Consider the following 15,206-nt stretch of genomic DNA (forward strand, 5'->3'; position numbering starts at 1 on the left):
TATTCACTTTGAGGAAAGAGGACTTATGATCATGAATGTCGAGGTAAAATAACAACTTAAAGGACCATTTCATAAGACAGACGAAAGTCGTTCTGCTTATTCTGACGTGAACAGTTTTGCATTGAATGGTTTGGTACCGTTAAAAAAACACGATCACGCCCTCTGTGACCTCTTGCGAGTTATCACGTCTTCTACACCAAGCAACACAGCGGCAAGTCATCAAAATGAGTTGTCAAGTGGAGAGAAGTTTACATGTTTGTTCAGAACCCGGCCAGGGAGTGGAGTTAGATCAAGAATTATCGTTTAAGTGGTCGCATGCATTGTCACGCAGCCATTCAGGCAGACGCGCCAGGTAGACAATGGCCCGCGCACGGCAATACACCCAAACACAATATAACGGCCAAGATATCATTGTGTCGGCTGCATTCTTGGTCACACGTTGAAGTGCTGGGTTGAATTGTTGGCCCGGGTTACCAGGACGCGATGACCTGAGCTGAGAGAACGAAAAAAATGACAACGGACACAATTCAGTAGTCGGAGAAACGGCTCGTTAAATTGCTCGGCGTACGGAACAATTTTAGGGGCAGCCGCAACTCAGCGCATTCGACTCAAATTAAATATGTTTCATTCTCTGCTGCGACTATAAGGGCTATGTCATTTAAAATTGAAGTTGGGGCCTGTTTTGATTTTTTTTTACACGAACACTACCTGTCTGAGACAGTGTACCACAGAGATAATTCCAAAATGAGCAAAACTTTCAGTTTAGATGCACTTATTACATAATGGTGAAGATTCCCATGCAGTTAATTTTTTATCCGCTATCGCCGTGCGTTGGTTGAGTTTATTTGCCTCGAAATCTTTGAAAACCATTGTCTTTATTAAAACGGCGCAACATGAAGTAAAATAATGTGAAAATTGTAATTAAATATTCTTAGGAAATCCCATTCCGCGAGAATATCACGTTAAAAAGAAACATTTTAGAGAAAAATGCTATTCACAAGAACTTAGTCTTTTTAAGGAATATTGTTCTCGAGTTTGGAAGTCATACTTAAAGACGAATTCACAGACAGAACAGTCGTTCACTTACTGTCGACAGGTCTTCTCTAAAAGCCCTTAGGAGCTACGCTTTGTGGCGACGACCCCGCAATATGAAGACCCGGCGTACAGTGGGTTATTGTTCATATCTTTATTGACAACGGCCGCGTCCTCGTATAGGTGTACAACATATAGCGGAACTGTTAGAAATCGTCACCGCGCAGCCTTGACAGACGTAACCGAACCGTTTCTGTGACGCTGTTCTTCAACGCGCCGCTACCGACCTTCGGATTCGGATCGTGTACAGCCAAAAGAGCCGTCCTCAGTTCTGACTGGCATTCGTCGAAGCGCCTCCACTGTGTGTGCGTGTGTACCACTTCATTTCCCCATCATTTCACTGTTGTATTATATTATCAAAACCTGATTAAGTTCGCAGTCAGGTTCGACGCTACTATTTCTGCGCAGATTGTTTCAACAACGGTTGTCACCAGGAAATACCACTCTAAGGTATTGTTGCTACTTTAATCAGCATTGCGCAGATTTTACAAGCGGGACCACTTCATGGATTGTACATTTCAGTCAAACGGTAAGTGTACTTTGCTGTTTATTCAAGTCAATGTTGTATTTTGTGTGTTTGTACTGTTGGAAAGCCGAAGCAGATTCTGATATCTGGGACGTTGCTTAGTCTGTGATATTCGATAACATATAGACAGTGCAGCAGTATCCAAAATTGAAAATTGTAAAAAGATGTCAAAATTAGAGAGAGAGAGAGAGAGAGAGAGAGAGAGAGAGAGAGAGAGAGAGAGAGAGAGAGAGAGAGAGAGAGAGAGAGAGAGAGAGAGAGAGAGAGAGAGAGCGTGTGTGTGGTGGAAATTCAGAGTACAGCATTGTTTCAACGCGTTTTAATCAATTCCTCTGTCCTAAACCTACCTCTCTATTGTAATACTTAGTTGATATTTCGAATATGCAGGTCAACACGGATTTTATTGAAAGCGTATCACCTAACATACTAGAGGTACGGGAAAGTTGCAATACCTTGTGCCTGGTGTATAGGCTTGAAAACGTGATGAATTGATAAAGACACATTACAGTTGTTGCTAGGCGACTAATTCGCGAGCTCTGTCTAGGTCACTGTAACCGACGAGTTCAAATTACTGAAATTAATTAAGAGTGTTGAATTTCGATACATATATGCGAATTGCATCAAGCACTCACGTCATTTGAAATTGAGGTCACGCTACACTGTGCGCATGGCAATGCGCGACATTAAAGTATTGAGAACAAATAAATATCCCATGTTTATAGCGATGCTTATCACACATACATACATACATCAATACATCCATCCCTCCATTCATCCGTCCATCCATCCATCCTTACATACACCCATACATACACCAATACATCCATACATACATCCATACCTACATACGTACGTACGCACGTACGTTCATACATACATACGTACATACATACATACAGATAGACAGACAGATATATTCTGCGTGTGTGTATGTGTATCTATCTATCTATCTATCTATCTATCTATCTATCTATATCTATCTATCTATCTATCTATCTATCTATATATCTATGTATATATATATATATATATATATATATATATATATATATATATATATATATATATATATATATATATATATATATATATATATTATGTATGTATGTATATATATATATATATGCTGTATACATATTGCACAGTTGATTTGTCCGAAAGAAGGCCTGCATTCTTTGAGAAATTTAATTTGTTTAAGCATGGGTCCGGGGCAAACTGACTATACGCTGCTTTTAAACTTTAGTGTGTTGAATTGTAGTGGCATGTCGATGAGACTTTAATGAAATTCTGCAGCATGAATTTCAAAAGATCGAGAATAATAGCGTGACTCACAAAATTACAAGGATGGGTGACCTTTTTTGTTATCAGTCACCCGTTCAACGAAATCAAAACAGTTTTGTCTGCTGAACAGAAGAATTGTGTAGGCCCTTTGGTCAATATTTGGAAGGTTCTAATTTGACGTATTTGCCGCTAGTGTTGGCCTTGGATCCCGTACAACAAAACAAAGGAAGAATCCACCGAAGGAGAAACGGACAAAGCTGAAAAATTGAATTTTAGTCTTTCTGCTTTTCACGGACACCTTTCCAACACCTCTCGATAAGTACCCTGTAAGTGTTGAATGAAGGAACGCTAGATTTCTAGGCACTCCTGTTAATAGGTCCACTAATTGATTTGCATCCATCAACGAAAAGTCCACGCTTGACTGAAAGCGACGGGGTCAGGTCTCTTCACCTCTTAGTCAACACCACGACGAGGGCTGCCTACTCAGAGCGACTTTCGGCTGACACAATTATATCAGTTATTTCTTAAAATTTGACTTAGGCACCTTGCACATATACAGCAAACAACAAAATTGGACAAAAGTGTTTCCTGATATCGCTAAAAATAGTTCAAAAGGATTAGAAACAGGAAACGACTACAAAGAGAACGAATTTAAATGCCCCATTCGTTTGTCTTAAAATATCGGAGCTCAAAGGCTGGGTTTTATTCCGACTCGGAATTCCGTTTCAATTTTGGATCAGTCAAATTAGCGTAATGCCCAGTCATTCTTACTGATTTCTTTCGTTTTCTTTCTTTCTTTCTTTCTTTCTTTCTTTCTTTCTTTCTTTCTTTCTTTCTTTCTTATGTGTATTATGTTATGTTGTTTTCAAATTCGTTTGTTACATTGTGTGTGAAGAACCACATGTACATTTCTCTACGGAAGATGATTAAGTTTTGTAATTCTGAATCTGAATCTGAAAACTGCCAAGAAAAAACTACTTACAATACATTTTCTTGACGCGTTTCACACTTTGCAAAGAGTATGATACGTCTTTTTGCTTACAAGAGCAAATTTCGTGTCTTCCGAATTAGAGACCGCATACAATTCACAGTAACATGTGTGCATCTGTTTTGCATGCTTTTACATCTAAATCGCGCAGGTACAGAAAGCAGCGATTTCTGATAACACAATGCTAAATATGGCCACAGTGTGTGGAGGGATTGTGATATGGCAAGCCATTGTTTTATGTGACAGGCCAGGGCGTGTCTCCAACTACGAGACCAGTCAAAATAATGACAAAATAACGTTTACCTGTGAACTAATTACGTTTTGTTTACACATTCCACAAAGAATGCGGACTTACAAATGCAATCGTTGGTGTGTTAGCTTCAGGAAAACCACAATTGGTAACACGTATACTAATTTAGCTGTGTGTACTCGTAAAGATCAAACTTCAATTGTTTCGTTCTCTATTTAAATTCTGTTAATTTGTCAACGACGGTTGCGTGTCCACCTTTACCTTCGTGATTAAACATCCGGTTTTCAACTTTTCAGCGCAGCTGTAGTATGTGTATCAAACTTCAATGTTTCTTTCTGTACAATCGTTCTGTTACAATGTATTTGTAAACTACTGTTGTCTCTCTACCTCCACAGTCGTGTTTAACCCTTGAGTGGATGTAATTTTTACCAGCAAAATTTTAGCGCAACATTTTATCAGATTTAATGATTTTTCCTTCAATTTTTAAAATAATTTTTGACCAAACGGACATCACATTTCTTTGGCTACAGTTTTTCATCAAAATTTTGGCAAAAATCTGAAGAAAGTTTGACTGGGGCACATTTTATAAAGGTGACAAAAAATTATTTTGGCGCTTAAAGGGTTAAGCACCCAACGTTCAACCTTTCAACACAGCCCCGATACTTGTGTATTGTCCAATGTGACGGTTGACAAATAAATTTTAGTCCGGACGAGAAATTATTAGTCAGTCATAACATTTCATATTCTGCACAATAAGTAGACTTTCCAAGACAGTTAGATTGTTTTAAAAATACTTTTGCAAAACAATAAGCACCGCTGCTCTAAAATAAAATAAAATAAAATAAAATAAAATAAAATAAAATAAAATAAAATAAAATAAAATAAATAAAATAAAATAAAATAAAGAAAAGACAAGACAAGACAAGACAAGAAAAGAAAAATAAATAAAATAAAACAAATAAAATATTAAATACAATACAATGCAATTATATAATGAAATAAAATGAAATTTTATTCAAAAGTTACAACTAATTTCTGTTTGAGCCGACGATTGTGCTACTATACTGCATTGTGCCCTGAATGACAAGGTGATTACCAGACTTTCTGTAATATTCTGGTATATGATTAAATACCCGGTACTCTGCTCGTCCGATATGCATACATGCAACGTATATGTATATATTTGTCTGTTGGATAATATGGCTACGTCAGCGATACCTGCCACTGACAGTATCAGGTACAAAACATCAAAATAATAACGCACCTTCTAATATAGCGCGTGGTCGATGTGTATCCAGGTGTCCACGCCTACCTAGCAACTGACGAATTTAAAAGGCGCCATCTTGAATGCAAGCTTACCCAAGTTGACATCGCTATGGCAAAATTGCAAGACGATTTCGATATAAAAATTAGAACACACGATAACGTCAGCGTTTGAATAACTTCACGACCTGAATTGTTCCTTATTGGCATAGGTAGTAAAATGCAAGCTGCATAGCAACAGCGCCCACTCTGCCTTTGTAAGCCCTCTACGGAACAGCTTGGATTTATGCGTCTAACGTGGCTAACTTAAGCCAAACACAAACAAAACAAGGCTTAATGGGCTTAAACGATTTGTTTTTATGCCGAGTACGCAGGTATCGTAGCTTTTAACGTTGTTGCTAATAGCACACATAGAGAAACTGGGCTTTAAAAATTTTACTCCGTGTGGGGTCCTTAGACCATATCATCAGACTTCACCAGGATTCACCGACATAAGAAGACCCAAGCCTTATCTGACCGTCCGATAACGATGAATTATTTATAGATTACGGGTTATCTAAATTTTTCGCGCTAGAACTTCGCAGAATAAGACGTGGAAATGGAATGTTAACGTTTTTGCGATAACTGTGTGTGAATTGAAGTCTGGAAACGGATCACTTAAAGGCTGCGAACACATTTGACGTGGACACTCCGAGGCTCCTTCGTCGGGAAATCTTGTTGTTCCTGATTAGGATTCCACACACTGTTTTACGGCTCGGAAAGACAACAGTTACTCAGTGGCGTTTCCGTGTAATTTACTAGGAATATTTGGAAGGGCCGACCGCAACCCCGCACCCATGCCGACAATTATATGATACTTAACATTCTACCACTCACGAACTCAGAAGTGTCTGGAGTGCCCGCCACTGTTTGACGCATGGTTGTTGTCACGTCTCATGTACCAGCTATCTAAATTGGTTTTGGGACATTTAGCGTATCTGGGAGACGGCTAGATTTGTAGTTTAGTCAACAAGCTACTGGACTGTAAGCGCCGTTCAAAAGAGGTAAGCTGCCCGAGGTCTTATCGAGAAGAGGGTCTCCTTCAACGTATTGCCTCCCTAAAAGTTTACAGAATCTATTAGGTAAAAAAAAATCACCATGACCATGCAATTTGATATTTGCATACTTACCCGAAGCTGATTAATTTGACCTTGTTTGATATAGCTATCGGGGTTTGTGAGTTTAAGTTTTGTCGGCTGACCAAAACAACGTATTTTAATAATGGACCGGGCGATAGGGTCGGTACTTGCCTATCTCGTTCCCTAGTGCCCCAATCAGTACATGCAATTACCGTGTTCAACTTGGCTGTATACACCAGTATTGGACTGTACAGGGATGAAGGACCACGGTCCGAGAAGCGGTTCTCAGAAGACTGGGGCAGTACAGTGCCCTCAGATGGGTGTCAGAGATTCGTCGATTTGAAAGAAGCCATGCCACAACTTTCTGCACAGCGCATAGCCTACAGCTCATCACATCAGCCACGCGTAGTCTGAGCGCGTCTTACCGACTGATTAATTAAGTTTGACCTTCGTTAAAATAACTGGTTTTGTAGCCATTCAAGATTCGTGCCACCTTACTTTGAACTTTCAAGGTTAACTTTCCCGTGGAAGTTATTTGTTGTATTTCAACATAACGAAAACTCCCATTTAATTTCCGTGAGAGTAATTCTTTGAGAAGAAAACAGCAATATAAAATGCAGAAGCAGGACTTAGTACAAACCAAGCAACGCAATGGGACAATGAATGACGTGTTTAGGAACATAGCACGTGAGCATGACACTCCATACTATAGATAACAGTCCAACAAACAGACTTCCAAATGTCAAAACGAAAACTAATATTATTCGAAGACGCTCTAAAGCTGGTATCGATTCCATGTTTTATGTTGCTCATTGACTAGAATACTGATAAACTTTTGTTCTGCAAAACCACTACAGAGAGCGAAACTTTCAAATAGAAGCAATATATTCTAGATATGCATAACATTTTGTACAAGACTTCGAAATGATATTTTAATTAAGTATGAGGTATTGAGGTATTGGGTTCGTCAGGACTCGTGCACAGGTTCGTCAGACTGGTGCACAGTCTGTCTGTCTGTCTGTCTGTCTGTCTCTCACACGCACATATATATGTGTTTCTGTGTCTCAGTGACTGCCTTTGTGGTTACTCGTAAGTCTAGTCTGTCTATCTATCTGTCTGTCGGTCTTATTGTTTCTCTATTGGCCCTTTCCCTCTCTTCCCCACTCCTGTGACCAATCTGCCATTCTACGCCACTTTCTTTTCCTCTTAGGTCTACATTAATCATCCTCATATTCCTGCGCCAGGAGACTGGCTTGAACATCAAGTTGTCGAACGATCAACTGCGATATGGAAACGGATCGTCTGTCCCCGACAGAAGTGGGAAACAGTATTACTCATCTTGGAAATGGGCTGAAGGAATGGGAAGTGTACTTCAAGAGAGATCTTGGAGGCATTGCAAGAAAAGCCAAAGAACTCGACTTTAGTTTGCAAGGTAAGTCTTACTGCTGTACAGGCTATGGTGTTAAGTATGTATGTATGTATGTATGTATGTATGTATGTATGTATGTATGTATGTATGTATGTATGTATGTATGTATGTATGTATGTATGTATGTATGTATGTATGTATGTATGTATGTATGTATGTATGTATGTATGTATGTATGTATGTATGTATGTATGTGTGTGTGTGATGTGTGTGTATGTATGTATGTATGTATGTATGTATGTATGTATGTATGTATGTATGTATGTATGTATGTATGTATGTATGTAGTATGTATGTATGTATGTATGTATGTATGTATGTGGTGTGTGTGTGTGTGTATGTGTGTATGTATGTATGTATGTATGTATGTATGTATGTATGTATGTATGTATGTATATATGTATGTATGTATGTATGTATGTATGTAGCTCCGCCTTCTTCTTTTATATGCCTCCCTTGTTTAGCAGTTCAAAACAGTCTAATAATATTTAAAAATAATTAATGTAGCTTTAATCTATTTATAGTCAACAAAATGGATCCACATATGTTGTGTAAAAGAACTATAAAAATCTGTTATGATCCATCGCATTGTATAATACTGTCACTATTACCGCTACCTTAAGCATCTTCACCACCACCACCACCACCACCATCATCATCATCATCATCATCATCATCATCATCATCATCATCATCATCATCATCATCATTTCAATAGCCATCTGCTACTGCCGTAGCGGCTTCAGCTATCAACATTCAGGTAGTATGCGCCCCGAAAGTGAAGAACTTTAAATTTTTCCTCAAACTTTCCATCGGTGGTCTTTCAATCATTCTTTTTCAAAATCAAGAATAAAAATCAGGGGTCACAGTGCAAATTTTGGTACTAGAGAAAAATTACCCAAGATTTACCGATATCTAAAATTCAAAATGGCTGCCATCCCTGTGTTAACTCCATGAATAATAATAAAATTTTCGAATTTCGAAAAACTAAGCCAGTGAAACGTTTTCTTACACCAAGAGCTTTAAAATGAACCCCAACAAGTGGTAGATCACAAAAGAATTGTAAAAGTTTGAGAGTCTGAATATCTGTCCATGAGGCACGTTCTACATTCAAGTTCATATCCCGTTTTCAAATGACGAGTTCTCTGTGTCAAACTGCGATTTTCCTTCTCTTCCAATAACTTATGTGTTTTACATAATATGTACCTTGAACTTTCCAGGTTAATGCTTTTAGCTGACTCGAAATCACACTGTTTTCAACGTTACACCGAATGGTCGTCTATAGGCAATATTTTTTTTCTTTTCCCCGCGTTTTAAGCAAACCTTCTATATTGTTTCTTTTTCGCCTTCTTTTTTTGTTTTGCGTTTGTCTGAAATGTAGAGGTTATCAGACAGCCCTTTCATTTTCTACTTTCTGTCAACGAACTTTGTTTATTGTTTCATAATGTGGTCATTCGACCCTTGAATTGGAATCAAACGTCAATTATTAAACCTTCCGGCGTACAACGCCAAGATGTTATATTGCCATGTTAAGCACTACCCGGTACTATTTAAGGTACTTACCCCAGGGAAATGACACTGGCTTACCGTTTCTAAGATTTTTCAATAAAATTTTCTATCAATAAATTAGCATCTCTTATTCTCACACAATATAATAAACACGATTGGAACTAATTTGGGATAATTGGATCTTCATATTTTCGAATTTCGCAAAAGTGTTAGGTATCATATAGCTGAACGTTTTAACATTGCAAGTTACTCATAAAAACAAGTGTATACCTTAAAAAGGAAAGCAGATGAGCTTATATTTGAAGATTAAACTTTATTACTTCACCACCCAATTATCCCAAATTAGTTCCAATCGTGTTAATATGATACATATATTAACCCAGCAATGCCATGTACGTCATCTACACTATGCATGTAAATTGCGCTGTCAATAATATCGTTGCTGACTATACATTTCAGCTGTACTGACGAGGTAAAATTTGAGATTTGAATAGGAAGGAAAGAAAGAATTTAAAAATGTCAATCAAAAGATGCAGCAACTGCATATTCAGTGATGGCTAAGGGAGGCGTATGGTTATAATCACGGGGAAGGGTGAGGGACTCTTTTTCTGCGCACAATGATAATTTTGATCTAGAATTTACAGCATTTTGATTCTGCCATTGCCTGTTTGACAGTGTGCAGTTTCTTTTGTTTACACTTTTTTTTTGTGACTGCAGTAGTTGTAGACTATCTACCGAGGCATTTGAGTGTTCTAAAACTTCTGACTTTTGGTGACTGAATATGGCATATAATGGAAGCATCAGGTTGTACAAAACGTTAAGAGGATATGTCAACGGCATCATTTATTTATCTTTTGCGGAAATTTGGATACTTGCAGGACAATGTTGAAGGTTGTTCACACTATGTGAAAAAATCTCATTTCTCGACAGTAGGCCTAATTAATAGATATCGCAGCTGTTTTGTAACAGACTGTCCGATCTTAGAAAGTACTTAGTGAAGATGTGGTAATGATCGCTTGGGTTTTCTGATACTAAATCTCCGATTCGATGTTCGATTGCTTCTACGAAATGGCTTCAAAGATATGACTTTTCCCGTCGTTTTCTTATTTGTTTTTTGAACACTCAGTGTAGCGTATTTTGTAGTAAACGCAATGGTATTGTGGTGGTTCTAGCTTAAAATCACGATGGGAAGAGGGGAGGGAGTAAGGTGGTGGGTGACTGAAAATACAGAGGTCAACAAATCTTTAGAATAATCATTGTGGATTTGAAGAGCGCCATCTACATAACATCTTTCGGATAATTTTGTTTTTATGAGTACGGTTCTTCCCTCGGCGTGTGACGCCATCAATTGTCCTCCACAATGGCCGGTGGAATTAGCGTTATTGATCCCAGAACACGAAAATTGAAGAGTCGTGTGCTCTTGAATACAACACGCCCATTGTCTTATGCTCAGAAAATCAATTCCGGGGCCATATAAAGAAATCTGATTGTTCTGGAAGGGTGACGCTAACGCAATATTCATTTCATTATTGTCAACTTTTAACACTCCTACTTTATATCGTTTATGTCTACGAGTGTCGCCTTCCAATATCAAAACTATCGACAGCCGGTCAACTTCCTGTGTAACTATACGTATTTGGAGTCTGGCTTCGCGAAACGACAAATAAATATGATATGTCGTCTGCAAACACTGCTCTTCTTCGCTTGGTTTCGGCGAAGATAAAGATCAAGAAAGATAACATTACGTAATTAAATGCATTATTGATATATCTCGACATTATCATTTTCATGTAAATTGTATAATGTGCGTAGTAACCACCGGGCGTATTTACGAGTTGGACGTCCTTGCAGGGGGTGGATATTAGAACGGTGTCTAGTTGTAGTAATTCCTCACTGTCTGTCCCAGCGTGTCACCGATATGTACTGTGTAACTCACGTTTCGGCGTTCTCTTTGATGTCAGACTGCAACCCGGCGGTGGTTGAAAAGACATCGAGGGCCAGACTCGACAAGCTGAAGATACCTCGCTCGGCCGGCGCCCGGCCGAAAGACGTCGTGGTTGCCAAGGGCAACATCCCGGTTATTTCAAAGATCATCGGCGGGATGTACTGGAGAGTTGGAGCCAAACTTGGGCTAAGCCAGGACAAACTGGAACACATACGGAGTAGTAGTCGGGGCAATGACACGAAGGCAGCGGCGGCCGTTATTACCCTGTGGGCTGAGAAGGAGAAAGACAGCGCAACCGTTAAACAGCTAGCAAAGGTCGTCGATCGATATGACACCAAACTAGCCAACTGTATCAGAGACCTACAGACCGCTGGTAAGCATACATGTTCTATTAAAATCCATTTCCCTAAAACACATATGCTCAAACTATTATGCGATTGAGTATCTAAATTAAATCAACAATTTACAATGATACAAAATGTGTTTAAGGCATGAGTGGGACGCTATAAAGTAGGGTAAAACAAACTGCCTTAAAGTGCTATCCGACACGTTCTTCGCACCCATTCGCAATTGAACGTACACGCTTGATTTACACAGCTGCAAACCGGCTATGATCCCTCAGCTGTATGTTGCTAACAATTACAACAGCGCGCTATATCGAAACATGAATATTTCAGTTTGGTGAATGTGTAAGCTTTAAGAAACAAACCCTGCGAAACGAGAAAAAAATTAGCTCAAAATATTTACACCACAACTCGGGTGTTAACTCGAATACTGAAAAATAAGGATTAATGATCTAGCATCAACGGGCAACATGATGACAGTCAATGTCGGGTCTTGGAAGCAGTACCTCATTGAACTTTTTACTGGTGCGTTTTAGCCTACTGCGCCAGCTCAGAGATGAATGCTACTACCACATAGTACCAAATCGTTCTATTTGTCTTTGAAAATAGATCTGGATTATCTGTTTATCTCGGTCTGTGTGTACCAACATATCGCATGCCTCGCATGATATTTGATTATCTAGTTTTCCGATGTCGATAAACCAAATGCGTACTAATGCGGCCAAGAAAAAAAAGATGAATTGTTTCTAGTTCTTCATATTTGGCAAAAATTGTACCGATGACTTGTTTCTTGCTTTTGTTATCTGATTTTTTCTTCAACAATCTGCGTACGTTGGGACGACCACCACAAGTTTTTTCATATCGATTAAGGTAGAACGCGCCTCCGGGACAGATATTCAGACTCTCAAACTTTTACAATTCTTTCCTGATATACCACTTGTGTGGGTTCATTTTAAAGCTCTTGGCGCAAGAAAAATTCGAAAATTTTATTTTTCTCCATACAGTTAACACAGGGATGTCGGCCATTTTGAATTTTAAATATCGGTAATCTTGGGTAATTTGTTTCTCTGGTACAAAAATTTGCACCGTGACCCCCGATTTTTATTCTTGATTTGGAAAGAGAGTGGTTGAAAGATTCATTACGGAAAGTTTGAGCAAAAGTTTAAGTCTTTCACTTTCGAGGTGAAAGACTTAAAGACTACCTTAAGCAAGTCTCGAAGTGACACCAGCAATGGCAGAAACTATTTTATTTTTTCACCTTATCGTTTTCCTCCTTTACTTGTTTTAACCAGATGCAAATACACTTGCGCGAGCTTTCTCGCCCCGCCACATTTACGACCTGTTCGGCGAGGAAGACATCTTCGCCGTGTCTCTCCGTCTCAGGACATTTACAAAGAGGTGGCCAAGGAGCTTGGCCTGAGCACCGAGGTGGTCGGGATTGTAGTGGACGCCAACCGGGAGGCGGATATCAAGGGGCTAGGAACATGCTGAAGCTGTGGAGGAAGGTGGATAGGGCTTGTGCACGTGGTCAAGGCTGATCGAAGCCGCTAGGAAGATCGACGAAGACACCGCTGAGACGATTGACAGGATACGACAAAAAGGCAAGACAAGTCGTTGATTTAAAATTAAATACAGTACATACTTGTATGGACCACATATATATATATTATATATATATATATATATATATATATATATATATATATATATATATATATATATATATATATATATATATATATATATCTATCTATCTATCTATCTATCTATCTATCTATCTATCTATCTATCTATCTATCTATCTATCTATCTATCTATCTATATATATATATATATATATATATATATATATATATATATATATATATATATATATATATATATATATATATATATATATATACAGCAAAACCTGTCTAAACTGAGCCAATCAGGGACTGAGAAAATTGTTAAATTTGGAGAGGTGAATGGTTTATAGAGGTTCTCTTAAGATAGAATTCTATTGGAATGGGACTGTGAAAGTTGTTCAGTTTAGACAGATGTTCAGTTAATACAGGTTTCAATATATATATATATATATATATATATATATATATATATATATATATATAAATGAAAGTTTCGTAAGCCATGTAAACTGTTCAAGTATCAAACTCTGTGTAACACCATATACAATAATACTTTATCGTTCACAATGAGGCTGGCAGCAAACATGGTCTCACTCACAGTCTTAACCCGGCTTTTCCTTTGACAGGTCCCATTGACGATTGTGTTATTGAGGAATTGTCCTCGAGCCTTGGCATCGAATGGCAAGCCCTTGGAATCCGACTGCGCTTCAATACGAGACAGATATTCTCAATCACCCAGAACAATCCAAGCGAACAAAGTGCAATCGTCGAATTGCTGCGCATTTTTAAGACCAAAGCTCTGCCCTCCGAAAATGATACCCATCATTCAGTGCTTTGTGCTGCACTTCGAGACTCAGAGAGAAGAGATCTCGCGATACTTCTTGCCGGGAAATGACGTCACAGAAGTAGTCTGCACAAAACAATTAAAGACAGTTGTTGACAAGCAACGGAAAGGATATACGCCACTGTGCCGCTAAATAATCATTTACACAGAGAAATTATAGTTTTATTTTGGAGATCTGATACCGGCGTATGGGCATTGGAGATAATCCCAAAATCATTACGTGAGAAAAAAGATCATAGTGTTATACCACTGCGTGAAAATGTCTAAGAATTTGCGGTGGATGCCGGACACATTGGGACTGGCGAGAGGGACACTTTCGATATACTTCCCATATCACGTTAATGAAGTTGACTAACAGACGGATAGGGACAAGAGATCTCCATATAAATAGCATGCCCCGTGCCGCACTGTCTCTTGCGTTGAGATCTACGCACTGTACAATCATGAGGGCATCTTCAGGAAGCGCCAAGTCACCACAACGGTTTATATCTGCTTCATTAGTGCTTTCATCCTTTCTCGGTTCTGTCGGAGAGGTAATCTTCATCATGACAGCACATTAAATTGTAAACCGCTGAGAAGATGAATCGTAATTCGATATTCTCATTCTCCTTCATCACATTGCACGCTCGTTGATACACAGTTGTATGATGCGACAGATGTTAATAAAAAATGAACGCCATTTTCAATCGTGTCGTTCACAAGAAATCTATATAGATAGTCTTTATTCAGTAATTTAAGGCTTTCGGCCTTTGACACTTTACAAATATTATTCTTACAGAAGTAAAATCGACAGGCATAGGCTAATTAACATAACTCGATTTACAGTTGGAATTCATATAACCTCTTTTCTCACTCTCACGGCATGGGAAGTGTATGCTGCTTAACACTATAAGACGATAAAATCGTTTGCAGTCAGAAGTTGAAAATTTTGTTTTGGAAGGCGGATTACTATACATTGTATGTATACACTTGAATTATTTTACAGGAGT

At 38.5% G+C, this 15,206-nt stretch overlaps 1 protein-coding gene across 3 annotated transcripts; it reads left to right on the forward strand.

Annotated features, from left to right (window-relative positions):
* The first annotated feature begins 1,182 nt into the window (after positions 1 to 1,182).
* LOC139119321 (uncharacterized) lies at positions 1,183 to 14,926 on the forward strand. Of its 3 annotated transcripts, none has more exons than XM_070683094.1 (6): positions 1,201 to 1,621; positions 6,132 to 6,443; positions 7,729 to 7,950; positions 11,418 to 11,774; positions 13,038 to 13,346; positions 14,000 to 14,926. In XM_070683094.1, exons 3-5 carry the CDS (start codon positions 7,806 to 7,808, stop codon positions 13,163 to 13,165), a joined length of 630 nt encoding a protein of 209 aa, XP_070539195.1. In that variant the 5' UTR covers positions 1,201 to 1,621; positions 6,132 to 6,443; positions 7,729 to 7,805; the 3' UTR covers positions 13,166 to 13,346; positions 14,000 to 14,926. The 3 variants fall into 3 exon arrangements, with proteins under 3 accessions (XP_070539187.1, XP_070539195.1, XP_070539203.1); XM_070683102.1 differs by having other exon boundaries at positions 6,202 to 6,443; XM_070683086.1 differs by lacking the exon at positions 6,132 to 6,443 and having other exon boundaries at positions 1,183 to 1,621.
* Positions 14,927 to 15,206: the final 280 nt, after the last annotated feature.

Source organism: Ptychodera flava, chromosome 2 (assembly GCF_041260155.1).
Source record: "Ptychodera flava strain L36383 chromosome 2, AS_Pfla_20210202, whole genome shotgun sequence".
NCBI lineage: Eukaryota > Metazoa > Hemichordata > Enteropneusta > Ptychoderidae > Ptychodera > Ptychodera flava.

What these genes read in the sequence shown, in the direction of transcription:
- LOC139119321 (XM_070683086.1), top strand. Translation starts at nt 7,806, where the DNA reads ATGGAAACGGATCGTCTGTCCCCGACAGAAGTGGGAAACAGTATTACT. An exon ending in ACTCGACTTTAGTTTGCAAG is followed by an intron (nt 7,951 to 11,417) that starts GTAAGTCTTACT and finishes CTTTGATGTCAG; the next exon opens with ACTGCAACCCGGCGGTGGTT. An exon ending in CAGAGACCTACAGACCGCTG is followed by an intron (nt 11,775 to 13,037) that starts GTAAGCATACAT and finishes TGTTTTAACCAG; the next exon opens with ATGCAAATACACTTGCGCGA.